This window comes from Plectropomus leopardus, chromosome 10, assembly GCF_026936395.1.
Source record: "Plectropomus leopardus strain MGB_pleo_1.0 chromosome 10, ASM2693639v1, whole genome shotgun sequence".
Taxonomy (NCBI): Eukaryota; Metazoa; Chordata; class Actinopteri; order Perciformes; family Serranidae; genus Plectropomus; species Plectropomus leopardus.
This window is the reverse complement of record NC_142185.1, coordinates 27,397,343-27,424,761: the sequence shown is the minus strand read 5'-3', so window position 1 is coordinate 27,424,761 and position 27,419 is coordinate 27,397,343. Positions and strand designations below refer to the sequence as shown.

The window sequence follows — 27,419 nt, the reverse complement described above, 5'->3', positions numbered from 1 at the left end:
CACACACACACACACACACACACACACACACACACAGACAGCTAGACAGTTTGTGACCCATAAATTCAGCTCATGATCCTGCTAATTATTACTATTCACTGCTTCACACCCTGTGAGTGAAGGTCTAACACTGATCTTCACGTCAGCCCAGCCAACAGGGAACATACAGCCCAATGATTTCCATAGTGGTTTTAATATCATTATCAGCCTCACCCCACCCTGTATCACCCAGTACAGCACAGCACACCCCGCCTCTGCTCGGCTCAAAACCAACAGAGAATACTAAAATCTATTATTTGCTTCATTTTGTATTTAATCCGCCACGCTTAGTAGATTTCTATCTTTTTTTCTTTTCTTTTCTTTTTTTTCCAATCATGGCAAAATTGTAATGAAATAATGCCAGCAATTAATAATAAAAACATTTACTCTGGACAATGTGACTGAGGTTCGGCATTCTGAATATTTTTCCATCTAAGTTCAGAGTTAATGGGGATGATAGGAAATAGCACATGTCAGCAAATCTCCTGCTATATACAAGGGGCTCATTATTTCCCATATATATATATATATATAAAATTCTGACTTTAAAAACTGATAATGCAAAATCTGATTATATGACACTTATTTATATAACATTTATTAGTTGCACTTTTAATGTTTTCATAATTATATATATTTTCTCTCTTTTTTTTTTACATTCTGTTAATGGAATAATACTGCGGGCGGCAGTGAACAGTGTCCTTTTATAGCAGAGGACATGGGTGCATTGCAAAATCTAATAAAAAAAAAAAATAGCTGAAAGTAATCTTTTAAGCCTTTCAAAAACAACTGCAAAAAATAATAAATTCATGGAGTTTATAAGAAAATTGTTAAAAATAATTCACTTGATATTTTTTTAGAGGTTGACATTAAACATAATTAGGGTTGGCTGATGAGGAGAAAATCAAAAATCACATTATTTCTGACAAAATACCTCATTATAAATACCGTGATATTGAAGGGTCAGCTACTAATGCTTTCAAAGAATATTTACATAATGAGATTTTTGAACAAAAATCATCATTAATGTGAATATATGACTAAGCTGGTAAATAATAGAGCAGCTGGAACAGTCTACTAAGTGTGAAAAATTCTTTTACATTTTACTGTAATTCAGCCTTTAAAACCAGGAAAACACAACACTTAAAATATTGCGACATCCAAATTCTATGAGATCTCGTATTGTATCACAATACCAATGTAATATCAATATTTTGCCCAGCTCTAAAAATAATCAAAGGGCTGACGTGTTGTAAAAGTAAAGCATCTACAGCAACGCTAACATCTTTCTGTGGAGTTTCCAAACAAAACCAGAGACTGCTCCAAAGAGCAAAACGTGTGCAACACTTCACCCAAAATTAAAACACATCCACAAGTGTTTACAGGTTACCTCCTCTTATGTGCACCTTTCTATTTGTAGTCTGTAATAAAAACTACATATTAACTTGAGAAACTTTGTCTAAGAGGGTTTTAACTTGCTACTTCAGAAGTATTGTAACACAATCTACAAGTGAGATAAAGTGGAAGCAAAAAGAATAAAGAGGGTTACTACAAATCCTGCAAAAGGTTTAAAATTTCTCAAATTGTAAAATTGATATTCACAACCTTAAGGGATCTTCAGCTTCTAGGAATGTCAAGTGTTTCTTTGTTGGGAAAATACATGAGGTCTGACAAGGTTTTCTGGTGGTTGTACAGTTTCTTTTCTAGTTATTTTAGCGAGAAAAAAAAGGGTTTTTTTCCACTCCAATTGCTACAAAAAAGCTGATTTCACTTGAAGGCACCCTGACCAACCATAGTGTCAGAAAGCGGCTCTGCTTTTGGTGACACATTAACTAAATGTCTCCACTGTTAACTCAGTGGCTTCTCCTGCCTGCACTGACTGTGTGATATTAACTTCCCTGCAGATTTACAAACCCGCTCTGCTCTCCTTAGATTGTTGAGTCTTTGTTATGAGACTTTGATTCATGAAGTTACAACTCATATTAAAGGCTGCAAGAACAGAGTCGGTCCAGTAGAGCACAAATGTAGTATTCAGTCACTTGTTTCTTTTAACATCTGTCATTTTCATACACAGTGAGCATTGAAAAGAAGGAAAAGCTAATTATAAGACCTTAACTTAAAACATACACTGTGAGTTTTAAAAAGAAACAATACAAATCATTTTTTAAGTGGAAATCCTTTACGGTGCATCATGTGGACGACACTAAGAAATGTTTTTCTTGTCGAAGAAAGCTGACTCACCTTTGTCGGCGTGCATCCTCTTTACTTCATGGCTCATGTCGTGGGCCAGGTCTCCCTCTTTAGGCCCAGGCGGGATGTTGGGGGACAGGCCTAGCAGGGCGTGGTTCATGGACAGGCCATTGTGGTGTATCGCTGGAGAGAGGATGACAAAACAAAGGTTGTTTTAGGAACAAACTGAGAAGACGTACTTCTGCTCCGTCTTTGTGAATGAAACAAAACAACAACAATCTGCACAGCACATTTGCTTTTTTCTTCACCATTTATCTGTGTGACAAACGTACGTATCCTGTCTGAGGAGCTTTCTGTGTGGGCTGGGGAGCTGGACACACTGCTGCTGCGGTGAGACGATGGGTGACTGCCCGGCCTCCTGTGGTCTTCTAAGGAAGGAGCAGGGGAGGGACTGTCCGGCACACGTTCCTGAAACCCCAGCAGCGCCAGAAACACACACCCAAAAATAAATATCCGATGCAGACTGAAGCATTACATCACAAGGACAACCATTCAGCAGGGATGTCCCGATCTGATCTCAAAGATCTGTATCGGGGCTGATCAAGGCATTTTTTAACTGATCGGCATCGGCTATAGTGAGCTTATAGATCCGATCTTTGTTTTACATCAGCGTTATGTCACCTGTCACACAGCTGTTTTTTCAAAGCCAAATAATAACCCTGATCATGCAGATAATACCATGAAAAGTTTCTTGTTGCGACAAGATATTTTTCTCATTTTTAAAAGATATTTTCATGTTACTTTTTTTACGAGAAAATGTTTCTTGTTAAAACATAAAAGTAGATTTTCTTGTTATAACGACAATATCTCCTAAAAATCAGAAAAATATATATTTTTTTAAAAACATCTTTTTATAACATGAAACTATCTTGTAAAAACATGAAAAAAATCTTGTTAAAATGTGAAAAAATATTTTCTTAACACCTTGTCAAAATAAGAAACATTTCACGTTATGGCCTGTTTTTTTGCACAGCTTAAATGAAGAGATTTTTTCCTTAATGCACCGCAGAGTTATTTAATTGTTATGCATATAACATATCCATTTGGTTGATTTTAACAGCTCTGATGGACTTGAAGACTGTGGACTTCACTGTGCACTGTGGATCTGTATTATCAAGGAAAACAGAAGTATCAAATCCTGACTCCCCATTGGCAGATACTCAATGTTAATAATTATTTAAAAATGTGAGCGGGACATGCCTACCATCGCGCGTCATAACATGACTGCTTCTTGTTTTAAAATTTACCTTTATAACAGAGGTGACCATTCTGGAGGGCAGACTCTGGCCCTGTGCTGCGGCGGCCATGTTTGCGATGGTGCTGAGGTGGTTCATCTGGCTCATCGCCATGGTGACAGAGGCTGGGGGCAGGCTGACTGGGATCAGGGGGTGTGGCATCATCATGAAGGGGAGTTCCAGGCCTGAGACACATGAAGAGGTCGTTGGTTACTCAATGATGCGTATTATGAGTGAGATATTCACAGGGGAAACTTCTGAGGCTCTGGCCCGAAAACTCAAAACCTGCTGCTGTTAATTCAGCAATCAGTAATTCCCACCACTGAGATACCCTTTAAAATCTGTGTCCAATAACACTAAAGCTTTACGCCGCCGTCCATTAGGACAAAAAATTCAGATTAATCGCTTCTCGGGTATCTTTCCATGTTAACATAATACACATAAATGTTTTACAACATACGTTAATAATAGATACTACTGCAATAATAATAAAGAAAACGGCGATGATAACTATATACACAGTCATTCAAAGACCAAAGTTTACACAGCAATAAATATGCATCAATTATTCTATGATGAATAAAAAGGGCACATTATGTAAATTGTCTCAATATTTACATATAAAAAAATATCTCTGTAAAAACAAAGGCAATCTTGAAAGCCATTACCCAAATGACTAGTTAAATGTGCTAATGACAAACAAGTACCGTCAGACCACAGTACGGCAATGACTTTAGGCTAATTATAGCGGCGTATATTCCAGACCAGAGAGAGAGAAGAAGAAGAAAAGAGCGAGAGTAAAAAGACACTCTCAGCTCGCACAATAATGGGATTTTCCATTTCTTTTCTTTTTTATATGCACACAAATTATTCCATTACAACATCAGAGATGTCTTACAAATGTTTTAAATTATTCAATTGCTGTCTGGCAATAGACGCCTAATTGGGAAAATTGAAGACATTAGTAGTCCGAAAATGTAAAGAGCGTCTTGTAAAGATACCATAGGGGGTTAGTAGTTAGTCAAACTGTGGCCCTGCACTGCGCTTCTGAATGGCTTAATGAAAACAAGCCAACTTTCAAAGGACATGAGCGCAGACAGAAGGTCAAAGCTAGGTGTCTGTACCCCCCTCCCCAACCACGGCGAACCCCCCCTCCGTCCCCCCCTCTGCTCTATGGGGACTTTGAACTGGCAGGATCAAAAGTGACTGGGAACAGTTTGGTCTCATTCCTCCGCCACTCAGATGCTTTTCCTCAAATGCTTTAAAGAAAACCTCATAGACACTATTGGATCTGATTGAGCCTCTCTGTTGATTTTTCACTCCTTTTTTTTCTCTTTTTCTTGGCAGCCCTGTTCAAGGTAAAAAAAAAAAAAAAAAAAGCTGTGTGAAAGAAAAGAGAGAGAGAGAAAAAAAAGATACTGCACTACAGAAAGCTGATCCACAAAACAACTCCACTCTTCTTTTTCTGACAAAACATCAGTAGCCAAAGGGCAAGGAGATCTGCATGGCGACGCCTCTAAGAGAAGGACACTGGTTGAAAATGAAAGGACATGAGAAGTACTCCTCTCTGTCATTCCCCTCCTTCTAAAAGAAGCATTGATTTCCATAAGAAAGATGGCATGCAGTTTCTCTGTGGCGAGTATTCCCAAACAATATAAAGCAGCGGAGATTAAAGAAAGGCGGAAGCCAAGCAGCACCTTGTATCAGCGCCTCTGCTGTAGCTCAGACTGAATCAATTACCACTCAGCAGGCTAAGCTCAATTAAAAAACACCACAGAGGGCCTGATTGCGGGGGTACTTACTGTAGGACAACATGGGGAGGTTTAGGCTACCTATCAGCCTTTCAAGGCCACTCAAGGGCCAGAGTGAAGAGACTTATTCTGCCTTTGAGGTGGATACATTACACCCATTCAATCAAACACGGCTACAAGCATAAAGACGAATGGACTCGAGTGGCCAAATTTTCATGAAAAGGTGGAAAATCATTGAGAATATGGTATTTTGGCTCATTATATCTTGTACTATATGAATATTGGTGATTTCTCCCCACCTGACGGACAGCCTGTTGGGGAAACACTGGACCTCTGTTCGCTCTAAGTGGTATTAGTCTCGCTTTCAGTGGCTGTCCAGCCCCTTTCATGTCACCCCGTCCCAAAGCGGTGTTTCTCCCATAAAGGCCCATTCAGGCCACTGTACGGGAATGTGCCACAGACCAACAAGGGTCCACCAAATCCCTTTATTTCCTGCTGAAAGGAGCCAGGTGAGGAGGATATTGGTTTATTCAAGGAATCTGGCACTTTTGAAAGACAGTGAAGTGTTTTGTCCTTTCATTTATATGCAATTTACTCCCCTAAACAGGGTTCATACACATTTTTTACCAATACATTTCCATGACTTTGAGGCAAATTTTAAAGACCATACACTCTCTGAAATAGCTTTTTAAACGACAAATAAAACAATAATAAAACGTAAATAAAACATATTTTTAAATACAGGCATGTTTTCTTTAAAAATCACACAAGATTACACCATTTATCACAGCCAGAAACATTCAAAACCAAAATTATCATTGGATATTCAAATTTCCAACAGTCCTCTACTATACAAGTTTGTAAAAACAAAAAAATCATGACTTTTCCAAAACTTTCAGGGTATATTTAGTTTTCCAAAACTTTTCCAGGCCTCTAAATTGCTACCTTCAAATGGCTGTACAAACCCTACCTAAATAGCAGCGTATCACATTCCTGACTAATTTTTTTACCTCGCTGATGATAATAAGCAGAGATTTTTGTGTATTTCTTCTCCAAAAACAGAATCAACAAACATTAGTCAGACTCATTAACCGCTAAGATATTGTGTAGATATTCCAGTGGGCAAAGCGCTGGAAACATATTTGTCAGTTTGTGTTTATCTCTGATACAGAAGTTCAGACCTGATGAGAGGTGAATTCCCACAAGCCCCCCCCCTCCCTCCTGAAGGGCATAAACAATGCATTTGGAGTAATTTACCTGAAGTAAGCCTGAGGGACCCGCAAAGGTGAACTCCTATTTACCATCATTAAAACTACAAATCACTTAATACCAATATAAACAGCTCAGCTATTATGTCGCGCAGTGCTCGGGAGTTCACGCATGGATAAGCAAAGATCTGAATCGCGGAGGATGAATTGAATGAATTAAAACAGCCCTCGGTAACGGCGTGATTAAAAAGCTGTTACATCAGAACCAAACCACACGGCTGACGGTGGGTCCGACACTTAAGAGCATCACAGAAAAGAAAAAAAAAAAAAAAAGATTGAACGTTGACTGCTTTAAAATGATTAAAAAGAGAGCAGTAATTTATTTTGATGACAGAAATGATAACCTGCAGTGATTTGTGCAGCCGTTAATCTTCATCTAAACAGGACTTGAGCCTTTCTGGACGTCTAACCCTACGAGGGAAAATAAGAAAAAAAAAAGGGAAGCCATTGTCATTGAAAATGGTACAGAGGTAGCAGCCAGCCCCCTTACCCTTAACTCTGTTGTGGACAGATTTCCCCTGACAAAAATTAAACTAGCTCCTACTTGGCACTTTATTATCTCTTCAACTGAATGATTTATTGTTTGTGGAGCGAAAGAACCAAAGAGAGGGGGAAGATTACATTTCCAGCCAAAGCTCAGGCCTGATCTCGTTTTTTACTCCCTCTGTCCAGGAAAAAAGCTCCCGACAAACAATAATGTCAGCTGTAATTGATCGGAGGTCGCCGGCTGGGCCTGCAGTAAAAGCGCACTATTTAAGCGACAATCGGCCCCGCGCTCTTCAGACGCTGGCTAATGAAGCTGTCTGTCTGGGCTATTTACCTTCTCTTAAATGGAAGGGGAGAGATGTACTGTAAGAGACAGGGCTGGAGAGGATCTGCCTCTCGCGCCCGTGAAATAGGACCTGCACATGCCTCAGGAATGTATAATTGGTTGGCGCAGCCAAAGCTGGGGATCCGGTGCTAATTAAATGACTTGTTTAAAGCCTATCTGTCTTTGTTTGGGAGGCTCTGGGCTTCAGAACAATGCATTGTAAATGCTGTTGTCAAACAAACATTCCTGGTTATCCTTTGATTTGAATTGAACAAGACAAAGGGCTGATTTGCTCAGCGCTAAGCCTTTGGTTTTCATGGTGTTGAGATATTTTTTCCCTCTTCTGATCTGTCAAACTGAACAGGACCATTTCAGTCAGGCAGCTAAATGAACTGACTGACTGCACAATGCGTATGCAGTCGGCCCGCTGCAAAACAATCTCAGTTTTTTTCCTCCTAATTGCGCTTGTAAAATGCCCCCATGTCGTGTATGTATTTCTCCAACAAAGGTGAGACGGCGGTGCACACACATGGAGGGGCTTTGTTGTGGTCGTATCAAGGATTTGCACACCGGTCCCAAAAGGAAATGAATGGCTCATGAAAAAGTGTCTGTCATGCGGCAAGACATTTAGAGGTCTCTCCAACGCACTAATCAGCTATACATCTTTACTATAACTATTAATCTCCTCCAAAATCAGAAAGCGCCGCCATGTGAGATGGAGGGAGCCTTATAGCCTGTTAGATCAAACATAAGACGCAGCCTCCATAAATATGTTGTCTGGCATCGCGGTGCCACTTTGCACGACGCGAGCGCATGCATATGCACCGAAAACTGCTCCCACATTCACACACGCAGACACACATGCAAACAAGAAAAAAAACAGACACACGCAGATGGCAGGTTCAGTCAAGGCTGGTGAGTCCTGTTTCTCATTAAAATGGGGGGAGAGAGGAAGGTATTGAGCTTTGATGTAGCCACCCACAGCCCCTCAGTGTCATTGAATGAAACTTTGAAGCCTTTTGTGTTTATGCAGTTAATGTGGATAATAAAGCAAACATCTTGCCTTTGTTAAATACCTGCTGTACGCACATATATGAGCAAACGGACACATGAAAAGAACACGGCAACAAGGAGGGGTAAACATGAAAACATCGCACACAATGATGCCGTATAGATAACCACGTATAGGAGTACACGCAGGGCCAGCCGAACATAAAAACACATGCAAACCATATTCTGTACATTCCAAGAGCCACGATGATTGGACACATTTCAAGCTAATTCAACATCAACAAACAAAATGTGTTTCGCATGCCAGGATAAAGAGATACACTTTCCAATGATTCAGGTGGGCGAAGATTTCCTGCCAAGATGCCTAATGTAATGTAATGTAAGAGAAACCATGATAAGAAAACATTTCTGGTTTGATGAGGTAACATAATTGCTTTCCTACCCAAACCACCGGAGTGTAACATGTGGTAGAAATTATCAAGGAGACAGACAGAGGTGTTTGTCCTTTAAGTGTATAAAATCTAAAGCAGGCAACTTTTATAGGATAATTCCAATCCGCGCCTCTAATGGCGCGCATTCCTTATGAAAATTGAAAGATCAATCATCTCCGTGACAGGATCTGTTGTGAAAAAAGTTCTTCCCATCTTTGAGGGGAAAATGCTAAACACGTCTCGCCGCCGCAGCCCCCTGTTTTAGCTGTCTATTTGTCTCTTTGCTAAAAATGTTAACGAACAGGGCAATAATCAAGCCATATGCTTGCATGTGGCAAATCTCATTACAGTAAATGACCTTTACCAACCAATGCCAACATCCTTGTGCTTGATAACACAGGGCGTGCAGAGTGGGGGAGACAATGGTGGGTTTTAGTTAACGCGATCATGCACATGGCTGGGGGTGGCCAGGACGGCCAGGCCTTCAGGACACATTAGCAAACACTGTTCGCGTCTCTAATTTGGGTCGGAACCAAGCTCACTTTACATTTGTCACACATCACTCTTGATAAATACGCAACATCGGCACGAGAGCGCCCAACATCTGATCGCTGACAATAAGCCGTGGCACGGAAAAGTGCTGTGAGCAGGAGAGAGGAGAGCAGAAGGAGAGGAGAGATATTACTAGCAGCTGTTACTACTGCGGGTGCAATATATTCAAGCCCAATCAATAAAGCTCCTACAGACAGTGACACCCAAGCAGACAGAGGAATCATTTTCATCTGATACTTAGCAAAGGCTCCCCTTTTAAAAAGATTGCTTTCAGTCAATGACAACCAGTTGTCATTTGACTAAGGCTCCTGAAATGAAATATATTGACGAGCGTTATCAATCACGGCCCACTCTGCCGTCATATCACTTTGGTGGGGGGGGGGGGGGGGGGGGGATCGGTTTGCATGTGGTCATCAGATCATCCGTTTTAATTACAAAATTAGCATCACTACCTCCTTTGCTCTCACTTCCTCCATTACAATCTCCTCCTGAGAGAAAATCAGTAATGCAGTGTATAGTTTACAGCAGTGCTAATGAGTTCAAGGTGAACTGACTGTAATGTGAATTTTATATGGCCACAGTGGGCATGTCATCCTACCACAGATTTAGCTGTTATTATCAATACCTGAGAACTGCCACGGGTTCTTGATACCCAAGTTGACACCATGATAAAAAAAAAAACTGAAATAAATAAATAAATAAATAAATAAATAAAAATAATATACATTAATAATAATAAATAAAATAGCGTGCACTCTAATATATACATCATTGTTTAAAAAGATTTTTTTTTAATTAAACTAAATATACATTTCATTTATAATTCCTGATAAACCACCTAAAACTCAAACTTCTGCTCTGGGGGTTTATGATTTTGATATATTAACACACAGCCTTCAGTATATTAACATATTTCTCGTACATGCAAAATGTGACAGTTGGTCTTTGTGGTAGGCTATTTGTCCCGCCCTGCTCTGCTGTGTTTGGACGACTGGGCAAGAAGTGACACGGACGAGCACGGTGTTTTACCAAAAGCTGAACATTTATCGACTCTTGGCGACCCCCCCCCCCCCAACAAAAAAGCCAAATGTGCAGCGCTCAGCAAAGAATACATGGTTGGGCTCTCGTTGTGCTAGTTTAGCATAGTGTTATTGCACAGTGCTCACAACTAAAAGCATTAAAAAACATGCAGGCCTTTGGTAAAAACACACTACAGATGTACCTGTTGACTTCTTCAGCATGTTGTTTTGCTCTTCTGTGCTTCTTTTTCTTTCTTTGATATTTAAAGGGTCATTGGATACATTGGCATAACTGGAATATAATATCACAAATATGTTTTCTTTGGTGTATAATCACCTGAAAATAAGAATTGTTGTGTTTTATTATTTCAGATTGAGCCGTTAATTTCTAGATAGGGAGCGGATCTTCGTCTCATGTTGCACTGCCATGTTTTTACAGTCGCCCAGAACAGACAAACCAAATACAGGCTCTAGATAGGGCCATTTGAGCTTTTGCTCTAACCACCTTAATTAATCAACAACCCTTCCACCATTAGAGCATTGAAAAAATAGTTATTTTTTAAACTTGAAACTGCTACGTGTTTTACTGGTTTTTGATCACCTGGTCCATTTTTGGGGGGGGGATAAGAGACATCTGTGGATAATTCAGCTTCCTGTAAAAAACCTCCCGAACGTCTAAATCTTAAGAAAAAAAAAAGGTGAGCACACATTAGCAGGTACTAGTCTTACAGCCTGTCTCCGTCATGCCAAACAGCATCGGTGAAACACTGATTTGTAACATGAAACTTTTTTATTCAGTGTTTTTACTGCTTTTATTCACTCTGTCTGTTTGTTCTGGAGTGGAAGACACCTCTGCAGATAATTTGGCCCCTGCTGAAAATCACCTAAACAATGAAGGAATTTTAACCAAGTGAAGTTTCAGCTGGTTGCAATCTACAATCCTCACCACTAGATGCCACTAAATCCCCCCAAATCTTACACTGTTCCTTTAACAAGAGACTAAAACACTTGTGGGCACATGTGCCGCCCCATCATGTCTGGAAGAATTGCATCCTTGTTACAGTACCGGAGAAAAACGTCACATATTCAAAAATGTTGGCACAAGACTTGGTACTGAAGTATCAGTTCTGGCTGTATCTGTAGACTGCAGTCAAAAAAATTAATTAGTTTGGATTTATTTCCATTTAAGCACAGAGGTGAAATAATAAAAACAACACGTTGAGGTTATTTCAATTATTTTGTTGGAATGAGTATTTTGTGGGGGATTCTGAGCATAATCTATCAAAGAAATACCTTCCTCTGTTTGTTCACACTGTGAAGGACATGCAGCGATTGTGAAATTCCTTAACATTGTTTGAACTTGCTCTACTCTCTCCCTTTTTATCTCGGTCCCAGGGGAGAGGCTGTGTGATGGTGAAGATGTCTGGCCTCAGTATGGCTGATAGCTCTATTTGGATGAGGGTTCCCATATCATAATTGAGAAGAAACACCTTTCGGTTCAGGCAAAGCGACAGAGTGCTTTCGTGGAACAGAACCAACTATTTCTATCACACAAATGCTCTTTGATTCTCGCCCTGATTGCAGCGCAGCCAGGCGATGGAACGTTTTTACAGGGTGATCACAGTAAAAGAGTCATTTTGTTGTTGTCATCACTGTATTGTCATTACTGTTATTGTGTACACAGTAATATTATTACTCTATGCTAATGTTTCCTCTTAGACATAATCATAGTGAAATGAGAGCAAATGACACGCGGGCTCTAATGCCGCGCCGTCTTAGCTGTGTTTGTGAAAAGCGCTCCGCATTCTGTGCAATTACACGCCGCGCATATTTCACATTACTCCAACCTGCGAAAGCTCATCATCACTGAAAGGTTGAATGTCATTTATTACACGTATCACATTTACACCAAGTGACATTGTCTTTTCAAATTGTGTTGATCTCTTCACTTTCAAAGGTCAGCCCCTTCCCTGGCTAAATTCAACCTGACAGAGAATAGTGAGGAGGGGACAGCCGAACGCATGCATCACCCCCGCATCAAAGCGCTCCAAATTAATCTATCCAATTAATGAAGAATGAGGCCTAATGTTGATGAGAGATGACAACTCGACTGGTCAGTTGTTTTTTATAGCTCTGCTCCTGCTATTGTGAACTAACCGCAAGAGACAATCAAACAAATATTTCCATGACACGCGGTTTGTCTGGCGCGTTTGCTCCTCTCTATATGAGGCTGCAACTGCGCCGCCACTCAAAGATGATAGAACTTGATATGGATCATTACGGAAATAATGTTTAATCAATCCCCCCCGTTATTGTAATCTATTTCTGCGGTTGTCTGTGTGTTTTGCGGCGCCTCACAATTTCCCAATCATGCATATTCAAAGTGTTACGCCGATGCTTAACAGGCGACGCAACTAGAATTAGAACGAGGACATTAGACTTCATTAAAAAGAGAAATGATTATCAGGTTTATCTTTTGAAATGTCTATTAAAATGTGTGTGTCGTTCTTCACTTATCTGTCACCTGGCTCCCATGAGCCTGGCAGACTAATAGAGAGATGGTGAGGGCCAAAGCCCAAGAGAGAGACAGAGACCCATCAAGCTCTTTACTCAGGCTGGAAGGCTGTCTGTCTGCTCTGCCACTCTCTGTCTAGCTCAGTGTGTCTGATTCAGTTAATACTCCCCCTTTTATCCCCCCCTCCCGCAACACCTGCAAGCTTAAACAGACAATATTTTGTCCAGCGCAGCCTTGATATCAGAATAAAGAAAAATCAAAACATTGTAATTGCATAAATCTGACAAGACAATAATGTGTCGCCGGTGAAAGAGGTGTTATGATATGTTCGCGAAATGAATTCTATTCAGCCTATGGCTACAATCTAGTCTCTCTCAAGAGCTTCGTCTGACAAAGGCTCCCACAAGAGAGCTAGAGAGGAAGATGGATGAAGTTGCCCCTAGACACTCATATCAGGTCAGTATGTGCTTTATCCCCTAATGGTTAAGGTTAGGATTGAGTAGGGGGTGATACTAGATCTGAGCCCGAGGGCTATTGTTCTGTCTAGAGGAGCAGGAAGTAGCCACCATCCTCCATCATGGCCCACATTTAGCTGCGCCGGGCCACCAGCTCGAGTGCAGCTAGCAGGTTGGAGCACGCAGCTAGCTTAGTTGGATGTGTCCTTCCACCCAGAGAGCTTTATTATTAGAAAGGACATAAACAGACTAATTAAATCGCAGCAGTGGAGCTGGGCTGACAGCTGGCGCAGAGAGTGTGACCAAACAGATCCCTATCAAAGTGCAGGAGCAGCGTCTCTATATGTGTCCTGCTTTTGTGTGCACGGCTGTCTGCTGACACGCATGCCTGTATGTTCTGTAAGTATACATACGTGTGCGGCGGCTAATTCGACCCATTTGAGGCTTATTCTATAATTGATGACTATCGTTTTTTCCACTGTAATTTCATTCATACACACTGTCATCTTAATGCCTTATTTATCTGTCTAGCGCCGAGCACATTGACTCACTGATATGATCCAAAATGGTACAAATGCTATCCAGCAGAGCAGTAAACACTCCAGTAATTAGTGCATGGTCTCCAGGCTGACTCCACTCAGCTCTGCAGCATGGCCAAGCACGGACCCCATATAGAGAGGAGCCTAGTTATGCATTGATCTTAGAAAATTAAGGCTAACTGCCCCAGATTGCAGCGTCTTGATGTACCTTCTGGATGAGCAATGTACTATACTTGTATTGTTTGTAGAGTAAACAGGATGATTTGGACTCGCTGTGCTTTAAAATGAATACATCTTGAATAATTAATGATGGGCCCCCTTAAAGCGTTGTTATCTGTGTGACCGCAAACGTAAAACCACTGATGATGAGAAAATATGGTTTTAACAAGTCAATAATGTTGAGTGCAACAAGAACGGCCTAATCAATGAGGCTGCAACGTTTGCAAACAAGGACTTGAATTATAACGCCAATAATTGATCCCGTCCATTTTTTCCCTCTCTCCTCTGTGTGATGTCATTGTTTATTGATTGCATCCTGCCGGCGAGGGATGATGGGAAGTTTCAGAGTTTGTTTTTGCTATGACTTCTGCCCCCTCCCCTTCGCCTCCACCTTTCCCTCCTTCCCACCCCCGACTCGCCCCCTCCCATCTCCATTTGAAATTTGCAAGCTGTAGCACCAGCTTAACCAAAAAGGATTAAGTCCCATACCCAACTGAGAACACAGATAATGCTCAGTAATTGGTAAAAAATGAAGATGAATGGGACAGCTAGATAAGGACCAATTAGCTGCTGGGAGTGTACAGCTGTGGTCTCCTCACAGAGCGCTCTCAGGGGCCAAGGCCCCCTCTTTCTCTCTTACGCGAGCATGCACACGTGCACACACACACACACACGCACAAACATAGAAGCATGAGGGCGGGGCTTGTGGAAATTAGCCTGATGACCCTGGGAAGAGAGAATGATGCTTCCTCATCATCTCACCCAGAACCTCTTCTCTCAACTCGCAGTCAGGCAACACTCCAGGTACCTGTCACCAGCCGTCCAGCTTCAGCCTAGCATGTGGCTCTCTCCGCTCCCTGTTGGGCGCAGACAGGCTGGACTGAAGCCACAGATGTGAGACAAAGGGCTTTCAGGATTTTGAAGTACAATGTAAATGCTCGTACGACTTAGTTTGGGCGTTTCGGGTTCAAAATGTACACCAAAATCTAGAAGTTAGCAGCGGCCGTTGTGTCTCCGTTCACTCCTGCTCTGTCTGTTATTTGGTCGGCACGTCGTGGCATCATCTGGCTGATGACAGTGGAATTCCCATATCTAATTACAAACAGGATTTCAGCTCCATTAGAGTTGTGCGGTGAGGAGTCAGATGAGTGGCAGGGCAGCACCCAGTGGCCAAAGAGAGACAGAGGGCGAAAGACGGAGAGAAGTAGGCGAGACGGAGTTTGAAAAAAAAAAAAAGACAAGAGTGAACGTTGCCTTATCTTTTCTTTCTTTTCTACACGTCTAAGAAACACTTTATTTTCTCTTCCGCCTGCTAAAAAAAAAAAAGCAATTCCTTCTCTTGAAATTGGCAGGTGTTTGTTAGTGGGCAGCTGACAATATTTTCTCTCCCAGTAATGAAGGTTGTGGCTGGGGTCAATGCACTGGGAGGGAATGGCGAGCTGTTTATCCCCCTAAAGGCCCAGCGCCACACGTGTTTTGCTTGGTCTGTGATCTGTAATTGTGGCATTTCCTGAGAGGCGCAGGAACAATCCACATTGTGCTTTGAGAGGGCTCCCCCTGCCCGACTAAAGAGTGCGAGGGAGAATCAAAGAAAAGACGGACACCCCCACACACCTCTGATTCTATCTCTCTCTTTACATTTTTACGTCTCTCCATCTCTGCGTCTCCTTTTTCTCCTACAAATGCATCTATTTCTCCTTTCCCTCCTCTCACTCAGGATGTTTGGTTATTTTGGCTGTTTTTTTCTTTCCCCCTTATAATTAATAACATTGATGCAAACAGGAAGGTCTAATTGTGATGAATATTTAATGCGAGGGAGAAACATTAGCCTGTTCAATTTACATCAACACAAAGACAGCGACGGGCAATCCAACTCTACAAACAGAACAGAGTGTCCTTCACTGGCTGGCTCTGTTGTGCTTCGCTTTAAGCACTTCACAAAGATCTGCTTCAGACAAACACTGAGATGAGGCACCTGTATTTTAGCCCCGAGGAGGATGGGTTTACGTGGAAGCTCTTTCTGATTAAATGGATCCGTGTCCTTAGTGGTATTATCAGAAGCACGCTCATTATCATATCAATTCCTATCATGGTTGGTAACATAATTTGTGTAAGTAAACACATCCGTTTGTGTGCGTCTTAGTTTAAGCTGGATGATTACAAAAAAAAAAAACCTCTGGTCCATTTCCTCTGAGCAGCTGTGGTCTGAGAGAAAAACAGCATGAAGTCATACCCTAGTGAACAGTCAGTCCCAACAAAGCTACAGCCAAATACAGTTCTGCCCACTCCATGCTATATCAGTCAAGTGATTTATATGTTTGGATTGCTGTTGGGTAAATGGGCTTGAGAGCTGGACATATTAGGCATTCGCGCTCCAAAATAGGCCAGAGTGAGACGCCTTTAGAACGTTAAATAATTCTGTAATCTTGTAAGTTGGCTCTTAACTCGCAAAATTACAAAATGCTTTTATCAAAAATAAACATGTGAGTGGAAGCCCGGGGCTAGATGAAGAAGACAGCATGCTGCTAGCTGTGTTTCATGGCCCCGCGGTGCCGAGCAGGGCCATATTTCTCCGGCGTATTATCAGGATGACTCCTGCTGGCCACCCTGTCACAGGAGAGTGCTTGATATAAACAAGAGATTGCCGCGACACCCAGTAATCAATATTAGGATGGTTTCAGTACCAAACATCATTTGTCTCTGCGACCATTCCTTTGACCAAACGAAGCATTAATTCAAATCATAAATCTGAGCTGATTTAAATCCGAGGAGAGTGAGGGAGAGAGAGAGGCCCCTGTCTGACTGCCTGCCCCTAATGATTTATTTTCTACATTTCTGCGAGCGAGAGATTTGTCCATACTCACTGACAGGTCACCTTCAAACGCCAGTGGCAGACTGTTCATCACCATGCAGACGAGCATCTCATCGCTGCGAGTAAATATTAAAGGAAAAGAATCCAATTGATTGTGGATGGGGCCGAGAGGCGTCACTGCCATATATTTCACTCAGAGAGCTAATGCTGTGGCCCATGCACCCACACCTAGAGCTGCTCCCCCTTGCCAGAATTATGATTCTACCGGGAGCCTGTGTGGCTGGCTGTGGGCTCAAGGTTACAATTTAAATTGTAAAAAGATAAAACAGTTTCTTATTAGCTCCATTGCCATAGCCTTGCTGTTGGTGCTCACATTTATCTTTATTTCCGTGACCTCGTAGGCTCGTATTCTTTTTTTTTTTTTTTTACATACTCCCATTCTCTTGGAGTGATGACCTCACACTTTATGCATTTTGCATTGTTAAATCTGCTTAGAAACACATCCTGTTTTCATCTGGCACACCACGAGCTCCGCGGTGTCAAGTATTACTGATGAAATGTATTCAGGAGTCGAGCCATTTATTACAGTAAGTGAATCAAAACCTCCATTTAGCAACCAAAGCTACAGGGATTACATTTGGTTTATAATTTGGAACGGGCTCATGAATCCGCACTAACATACATTATCATTTTCTTTAATACACTAAGTGGTTCTGTGTGATATTAGGAAAATCCTTCTGCATTTTAGGGCTAATAATTAATTGAAATGGCACGTTGTGAAAAACCAATGCTCTCACAGCAATTCAATTAGACCTTGTTAAAAGCTGATAGCTTTGGGAAACTGTGTTCACACTTTCACTTAGCTATCAACAATGTTTTCTTTTTATATCTTTCAACGCCAAACTGTAACATGTCAAGAGACAAACAAGACTTACCTCGCCATGCTGGATATTTACAGTGCATACACAATGAGCAATAACAAAACTTGACATTTTATGGAGAAAGCAGCAGTAAAGTGGAAAGTCATGCAAGTACTTGGTTTGTACGGGATGTTTTTGGTCCTCTATATGTATTTGGCCGTTACTTTAGCAGAATATCAGAAGCTACTTAAGAAATTAAAGTTGAATTCGGTGGAACGTTAAGGAACAAGTGAAACGGTTTGGTTGTGTTCTGGGGAAAAGGTACATAAAAAAATGCTTTACATTTTGCCTTAAAACTGCTGAACCATGAACCGTAGAAGGACTAGTATTTTCTTTGACCGGAATTTATGGTTTTAAATGAATGTATCAGTGGAGGCCCTTTGTCCCTTTTTTGTCTAAATCGGGGTTTTGCAATAATTACTTCCAAAAGTGCCATTTTTGCAATAAAGATAACACAGCGCGTCTTATATTTGGTACTTTTAACTTTGCAGGATTGGTGGTGGAAGGAAACAACTCTAGCTATGCACTATTAAATATTCTATTTTCCTCTTCTTTTTGTTTTAGTAAGGGAGACTTTAGGGTTTTAGGGAGACTCAAGCCTAGCCAACACTATCAACATTTTTTGATTTTGGTGTATAATCGACACATTTTTACAAATGGAGAATAAAAGAACCATTTTCGGCCTTGGAAAATAAGAAATAAAATTAAAACTGTTAAAAAAGGAGCGACAGGTCGCATATCCCTCGCCTGAACAAAATCACCCCATTTTAAATTTGAGCAACTTTTCCCCAATTCCTTGTAGGGATATTCCTAATGCATAATTCCCCTGACATTTAAATGAAAGTCTGTACTAAGACTAGTTGACGAGTATAAAAGTGACGAAAATTGTTGGTCAACATATCTACATATCTATGCTACTATGCAGAGTAGTAAAGTTCAATCAACTAGTCAACTAATTGGGCATATCCCTAATTTCTAGAGAATGTTTCACCATGCCGACCCAGAGTTGATACATTAGGCATGTGCATGAAAAAAGTTGTTCATGAATTGTATTATGGGGCCTACCATTTTCCGATAATTGGTTGCCAAATTCTTGCAGGTGGCCTACTTAACAAAAATTGCCTTAACACATGGACTACAACCAAATTTAGCTGACAGGCGTACACATTTACTTAACCAATCTTGCACAATTTCATGGTATTCTGCTCATAGTGGGGCTGCTCCATTATGGCCAAAGTGATAAATATTATATTATATATATTATATTACATTACAATATAATATATTGTATTGTATTGTATTATATTGATCAATACTGAGATCCCGATTATTTATCATGATTATTCTTTGATTTTAGGGTCAAAACGTTTTAATTGCAGTGTCATAATTAAACCAGCGAAGCAGGGTTTTATATTACTTCCATGTTTTGACAGTTAATGACAGATGATTTTGGTTTTGCCGTTTTGCCACAACATTAAGTCAAGATTTTCACAGGCTGACGCTGCACGTCCTTTGCGTAGCGGCATGACAGCTTTTCACTGTTTTGAAACATAACTGACGAATCTGAAACATGATTATTGCCGACGATCATGCTCATTTTACTGCAGGAAGCTAAAGTTGCGTTGCATCCATAGATGGCGCTAACTACACGTGACTGATTGACCTGAAACCCCTTCTTTCAGACAGGATTTAAGAGTTTCTTTTTAATGATTGCTGCCCAGCTCTGCATTACTTTAACTTGATATATGTATTCTGATGCAGATTTCTAAAGTCTAAATATGTTCTATTAATGAAAAAGCATATTGATGATTTGCAGTCTGTGTGTCAAAATGGCGTTCACTATTCAAGTCTTTATGTGTGCATTTGTATCTTTGTCTGTACAGTCACATAAATAATTTGCAACAAGCATTTGTCTTCCGGTTATATGAGCGGGAATGTGTTTGTGACAGTGTGTGTGTGAAGGGCATCCTCACCGACGCTGGAGCTGAGGTCTCCATTCTCTCCGTCGGCCCCATGGTGGTTGGCGTTGCCGTGGTAGCCGCTCATCGCCTCCAGCTTGATCTTCTTGACCTTCATGGCCTCTGCGATGGCTGCGTTGGCAGCTGCTGCCGCCGCTGCTGTCAGGCCTGGAGAGAGGAGGCAGAAGAGACAGAGCGCTTACAGACCGCTACATGTCTGCTGGGGCTGAGCCACTGCACCTGCAAAACCTTTCAGAAACCTGCCCTGGCAAATAAAAAAAACACAATGAAAGAGGACTTTTGAAATAATAAAACAATGAATAATTTTATACACTATGGGGAATAAGCGCCTATGAGATCACAGCTTGGTTTTTCATCTTCTGACAGGGGATATCTTCACAGCAGGTTATCATGCTGATGGGATGGATCCTTGTGTGTGTGGCAGCATATGATTTTATGAATGTTTCGGAGGCTCCTCACCACTATATTGATGTATTTGTGCCTTGATGGGAACAGATGTAGTCAAGATAATAGCGCATGATGCAAGCATTTTTGTGTGTATAACTTATAAGTATGTGTATATACGATGGAGTAATAGTGATACAGTGTGACATGGCTCCACACAGGGAGAGAAAACGCATCTTAAGAATCTTCTTATCGAGGGTGTTTGAATGATACCTACTAATGTATTCAACAGATCTAATCGCCCTGAATAATGCCTAACGTTGGTATTCAAATTCCTCACAGATATATAGTGTACTGTCTCATAATAACTTGGCTCTTAGAGTCAAGGCTAGTAATCAAGCAGAATGGAAAACTATAACCTGTGTACCACAGATTCAATTTTTATTATTTATTTTAATGCTTGCAAACAGCTCTGAGTATATTCAATACTTGGAAGGCCATGTGTTAAAAGTAACTGAAGAATACGCTCCATAACACATTTGAAGAGATGTATGCGAATTCTCACACATTCTCAAAAAAATAAAAATAAAAAATAAAAAACTCAGGAAATAATGAGGCAAAGAGACTCTGTTAGAGGTTATAGACACCAAAACATTCTAATGAAAAGGACGGATAGATGATAACATAACGTGGTCTTTCAGGTTGTTTTTTTTTGTGTGTGTGTGTGTGTGTGTGTGTGTGTGTGTGTGTGTGTGTGTGTGTGTGTGGGGGGCTTTGATGCCAAAAACTGTGTGTAAACTTGTTTTTTTTTGTTTTACTTTGTCATGTTTTAGGCCTTTTTCAGTTCAGTTTTGGGAGATTACTGGTATTTGTTTTATTTTTATTTATTTATTTATTTTTATTTAAAATAGGGCAGGGTATATTATCTCACTATTGTAGTATTGGATGAGGTAATATCATAAGTCTCTTTTCCTGTTTTTAAAGAGTTCTCATTACAATTAAGTAATGTAATTTACTCAAATAAACTGACAATTCTGGCTATTCTAGTATTTGCCTTTACACACTTACTCATTATATCCACATTATTGATGGATTTTCATAAAAATGGTGTAAATATTTTAGCAAAAAAGCCAAAAGTCAACATATACTATCATCACAATACTGATATTAAGGTATTTAGTCCAAAATATTGTGATATTGCATTTTTAAATATAGCCCAGCCCTACTCTAAACCTAATTAATTAATAAAAACATCTCTTGAATGCAGCCCAGCCTACACGTCCCATGTCTGATTTCCAGTCCTTTTAAATATACCCTGTTTATCCAGGTTTCCTCCCCTAGTTACAATGTTAGTCTTACAATACAGCAATTATAATACATGCTTCAGCATGCATATCACTTGAATATTTTTGACAACTTGCCAAATATCTCTGAGTATTCTAGATGGACTCTCCTCAGGCCTGAGGCTGCTGTTTTTATGGGACTAAATGACTATTTACATCACATTTTAAATGATCATTTTCACTGCCATCTCGAAATATATTCAAAAAAAGCGAATTCTGACATGGTTGACGTCCACCTCGATCAAAAACGACTTGATATGATTGATATACTAAGTCTGAGAATATAGACATACATATGCTGAGCACACTGCAGAGATCATAAAGCATTGGTTTGTCATTGTGGTATTTCCAGGGTTCTGGTGTATTGAACGTGACTGAAATCTTTATTCATGAGGCTGGTCTCTAACAGCAGGGACAGATAGTGCTAAAGCTCCTCTAGGCCTAGTGCGTCTCAGGAGAGTCCCGCGACTCCTCTTGCCAACCCCAGCAACAAAGTCAAAGATGCACGGCGAGAAAAAGATATGCACCTATTAGTGGAATCACTCATATCCACAATACGGTATATCAACTGCCCTTTTGCAGCAGCTGCTCATACTGGATATGCAGGTTTGCCTTACGTTTGACGCAGAACAAGGCAACGTCCGCGTTTATCATCACTAAGCTGTCACGTCTCCGTGATGGGACTCAAGAGCAGCTATTAGCCATGCATCTGAGGGGAGACACAAGTACAAGGAGAGGTAGAAATCGAACATGTGGCTCTAATAGATACATGAGAGCATGCGCACACACAGACACAAACACACACTGACAAACATGCGCGCAAGAACATACCGGCCTGGGCACCCTCTCCTCTCATCCCCCAGCTGATAGGCAGATGGCGAGAGTCACTCTGAGCCACTGACATGGAGGTGCATATAATTTAAAGCCTTGTTTGCATCTTAAAATACATCAGTACCATATTGACGTACAGTATACATCATGTCAGCGAGGGCCCTCTCGTTTGCAATGGGCCCTGGCTGCTGTTCAATATGCATGGGCAGAGCAGGGGGAGAAAAAAAAAGCCATTGCCTCATAAGAAGGTGATACTTCTCCACATAATGAATGTGGCCTCTGCCCAGTCTGAAGGTCAGCCTTCATTTGTGTATAATGGGCAAGAGTCAACTGTTTTCCAAATGAGACGTATGCAGAACAGACTGCCGAGTAAATATTGAAATCACCTCTGGGCTGTTTGTGTGATAAATTCCCCCCACAAATCAGGTGCCGCTCAAAGGAGTGCCGCAGTGGTGCTTTCTGATGCTCTCTAACTTTTGCTGGGAGAATGCTGCGGTTTATTGCACTGCAGCCTGCATGTCCCCTTTGTTTCTTTTTTTTTTTAAACCCTTACACACTGTTCAGGTCAAATTTGACCTGTTATGACATTTAGCAGCAGTAAAAACACCCTACGTGTCATTCTTTTAATTTGAAATTTGATTACTGTTCCTGAAGGTAAAAACAGAAATTAATTTTTTTAAAAAATCATATAGTTTTGAATCCGGTGAGACAATTATTTGTACATTGAGACTATTCCATCTCAAATCTGACCCGCATCTATTGAATGGACTTTAAATCTACCAGTGTGGGTCAAATCAAGGAGGCATTCTTGAAACTGAATATGCAGTGTCTGGTTATATTTTTACTGGACAATAATAACAGAGTTTGAGGGGGAGTGCACACCAGAGCTGCAGAACTGTAAATGTGGGAAATGCATACTAGGGATGCATGATATTGGATTTTTTTGCCAATATCTGATATGCCAATTTATAACAACTCATTTGGCTGATAACCGATATCAATATATCGACTTTTTTTCTGGCGTAACCGTAATGATCATCAAGTCATCAAGACGTTTTTTCTCCATGAAGGAGTGGTGTAAAGCCTAAAAAACACACTCTCCATACTCTCTGAAATATTAATTAAGAATCAATGGCCAATTATTGATGTCACACAGTCTATTGATACATTTTGAATAGATCTGAGGGTCAAAATTTGATAAAGACACTTATTATGATGTGAATCGTGAGATGGCTCAAAATTGACATTACAAACACAAATTAAACTTTTGGTAGCCTACTAGAATAATAAAATCGCTTATTATTTCAGTCGATGAACAGAATACGAACTTTATCTTCTTAGACAAAACAGATGTTGATAAAGTATTCCTTTTAGGGCATAATTTGCAGTAGAAAAAAAGGTCATTGCAATATATGCTATCACAACAATCAACATATCCCAACACGTTTAAAATCGCAATAATATTGCATTGTAACTTAAATATCGTGATAATATTGTATCATGGGGCCTGTGGTGATTCCCACCCTTGTAAGTGCTGTAAACCTAAAAAAAATCACTCTTCGTACTTTCCTACTTTCTGAAACATTAATTAAGAATTAATCGCCCAGTTACTAATGTCACATGGGCTATTGATACATTCTAATTAGATCTGCACTTCAAAGTTTGGAAAAGTGTTATGATGGGATTCGTGGGCTGGTTCACAATTGACCCAAACCAGACTGTGAAGATATACAACAGTATAAAACAGTATATAAGGGTTAAAGTGACATAAATTTAGTTGTGACAAACAACAAAACAAAAAAGGAAATTAATTCATAAAGAAGAAGGTGACATGTTTTGATCAAATGTGTACTGAGTAAATAAATGCTATGAAAATGATTTGTACTATGGCGAAACAGATGGAATGATCACTTTCCCCATTCTTCATTTATCATCCCGCTCCGACCTCCACCCAGTCTTTGACTAAGTGACACACTCCATGAATTGAAATCTTTGTTCTGATAATTGTTTCATTTCGCCGGATCAATTGTCACATCCGCACCTCACACACAGTGGATGTAATAAGGAAAGCCAGGGAGGATGCTGGCGCCCAGCAACAAGTCTATTAAGCCACTAGAAGTCTAAACGTCAACAAGACCAATCCCACTCAGTGCTAATCTGCATTCATTACTATGCAAACAAAACAATCCTGCCTCATATATTCTTTCAAAGTCACCTTTAGATTCAGACACTTTCCTCATATACTGTAGACGCCCGGGCAAGTCACAATCCTCCCGAGCACAAAACAAACAGCGCATCACGGCCGCATGTAGAGAGCCGCACCAGTCAGAGAGGAGAAAAGCGAACATTTCGACAAATAGAGAATAGCATGGCACTGTCACATGGGGAGCACAAAACAGCAAATAACAGAGACAAGGTCTGATGGTAGCCCTTGGAGCAGCTGTCATATTAAATAATAATGAAGGATCTATTAATATGCAAAGGAAGCAGCAGCCGACTGGCTTAACGCTGTCATGCCTCTGCATATTGTCAGGATCTTCATCATTAATTAACATGCTAGCTGCCCCATACCTGCGCCAATGTCAGAACATTCTTACAACAAACACCCCAATGCCTGTGCCCTCCGCAACTAACTCGTATAATTAAATTAAAATCAGATTAACTTCACATCAGTACACAAAAGACTGACTTTTACGACTTTCTCTAGCAGTGATTAAAAAAAGAAAATAACCAGAGCTTATCTGTTGTGTTCCTGTTCTGTCTCTGTTAGGGACTGCACCATGGGCAACAATGAAAACACACTTTATTTATCGGGCGAGCCGGATAAGTGGGGAAGAGACACTCCATGTCAATGAGCATGGCCGCCTAATTTTATGCATGGACTGGTGGCAGCGCAGCAATGACAAACTGGGGTTGGGAACAACGCGACTCTTAGGTACACTGCACCACTTGAACTGTGCTATCCACATCATGACAAATTTAGTATCAATTACACAGCGCGCTAACCTTATGACAAGCAGCGGACTGGAAGAGGAGGGGTAGAGACACAAAGAACTGACACTAAATTACCTGGTGCATACTGGATCTATTTTAAAGCAGCTTGAAGTGGCACCGGATTAGATGATCCACTCTAGGAGCTGACGTGCTAATTGTACATCAAAAGAACATAAATATTACAATACGTCTCCACCTACAGCGCTTTTGAGAACAACCGGCTCTCTGAGGCGCACACATACCTGTGCACGGAGGCAGACAGCATTAGGAGATATTGTTTTTATCAGTAAAGTACAGGATGCACCCTGGTTAGATGTAGGTGACATTCATTTCTCTAATGGTAAATGCAGTACTCTTGCGTTATTCAAAAGGTTGAAGCCATATCCTGGACATAAATGAATTATATTGAAGCTGCTGCTTAAGTAGTGGCCAGAGTGTGAGTGGAAGCCCTCTCCACTTTAAAGGAGATGTCATCTCAGTGTGGTGTCAGTCCACAGCAAATAATCCGATTTGGGGGCCAATCTGCCTGTAATGCATCAGCAACTGGAAAGGCTCCAGCGCAACCCCCCCGGGGGCATGAACGCAAGCATGCACGCGTTCAGACACTCGCACATACACACTTGTGCTTTCTCACACATATATATGAGGGTATTTCCTTAAATGGAAACCTAAGCATATTAAGATGTCCTTTTCTAAATGGAACTGGTGTCAAGGGCAAAGATACATATGTTAACAATATGTTTCACATAGGCCTTTCTGGTCCTGTTAGAGTGTGAAGAAGACATCTTTCCACTGTGTTGAATGTGTTCAATGATTTTAATCTAACGTGATTTGAGAGTGTGCCTAATGTCTATGTCTAATACGTGAAGAAAAATCACTGATTACAGTTTGCATGAAGAAATCACAGCAAACATAAATCCTAAAGCAGTATAAAATTGAGTGAATAATGCCAGATTGGTTCTGTCATGGCATGCTGCCTTCTCAGGCTCTGGGCTCTATCCTACACCAGGCGCAAAGCAGCGTACAGTGCAGTGCAACTGTCAGCTCTATTAGACCGGTGCAGTTGTTATTTTGTTGAGTCCATCTGCACGCAGATTGAGATGTGGGTCTTAAAATGAGGTGTGGTCATGTGCATGGCTATTTTGAGGCAGCAGAAAGCAACCAAAAACACCTAAAGACAATAGCGCAGGATCTTCCTGCTGTCTAAAGGGTGCATTAATAAGTTGCACCTACATTGGTGGTTCATAGCAAATGACCACAAATTAAATTCTGTTTCTTTGTGTTTTTTTTTTTTAAAGATTCAAGATACAAGATTTTAGGGGATTTAGTGTTATCTAGCAGTGAGGATTACAGATTGCAACCAGCTGAAACTTCTGGTTAGAATTCCTTCAGTGCTCTTTGTTCATGAGGTTTTTACCGGAAGCCGGATTATTTGCAGAAAATAAACAGAGCAAGTGATTTAAACTCGTAAAAACACAAAATAAAGCAGTTTCACATTAGTAAAATCTGATGCTCTCATCACAGCGGGGCTATTAGTTATAGCCCAAACCAGTGTGTGGTTTGTCCGCTCTGGGCTTCTGTAGAAACATGTTGGTAAAATGTGACAATCTTTGTAAACAACCTTATTCTAAGGTAACGAAAAAACCACAATTCATATTTTCAGGTGATTATACACTTAGAAAAATATACTTATTATATTCCATTTCACACTGGACCTTTAAAAAAAACACTGTAGAATATGAACATGGCAGAGAGCAGAGCAGAGCTGCAGCAGAGAGACACGGTGCACATTTAAACACAAGAAGTATTGATTATTTCAGAAGCTAAAAATTGACTGTTGCCTTCTCTGTCAAGTTTATAAGTACAGTTTGTAGATTTGCTCGCTTCTCCAATTTGCCAGATCTGTGCAGGAGCACCTGGCTTTTAAATGGAATGGAAGACAACAATCAGATTAGCTGAATTCATGTTAAACCCAAAACATACTTGATGATAAAGTAAGGGACTTAATACGACCCCTTTTCCCCTTGCATCTTTCTTTGCACCCAGATTAAAAACAGTTAA

The 27,419-nt window shown here is 40.6% G+C and overlaps 1 protein-coding gene across 7 annotated transcripts in view; it reads right to left on the bottom strand.

Annotated features, from left to right (window-relative positions):
• dachd (dachshund d) overlaps nt 1–27,419 on the bottom strand; it is a 120,474-nt gene that overhangs the window by 26,325 nt on the left and 66,730 nt on the right. For 2 of the 7 annotated variants that reach the window (XM_042494549.2, XM_042494552.2), the window contains exons 3-6: nt 19,801–19,953; nt 3,537–3,709; nt 2,562–2,697; nt 2,281–2,412 (exon numbers count right to left, since the gene is read on the bottom strand). In XM_042494549.2, the coding sequence (XP_042350483.2) occupies nt 2,281–2,412; nt 2,562–2,697; nt 3,537–3,709; nt 19,801–19,953 (594 nt within the window). Of the gene's footprint in view, nt 1–2,280; nt 2,413–2,537; nt 2,708–3,536; nt 3,710–19,800; nt 19,954–27,419 lie in introns of all 7 variants that reach the window. The other 5 variants (XM_088083473.1, XM_088083475.1, XM_088083476.1 and 2 more) reach the window with 3 other exon arrangements.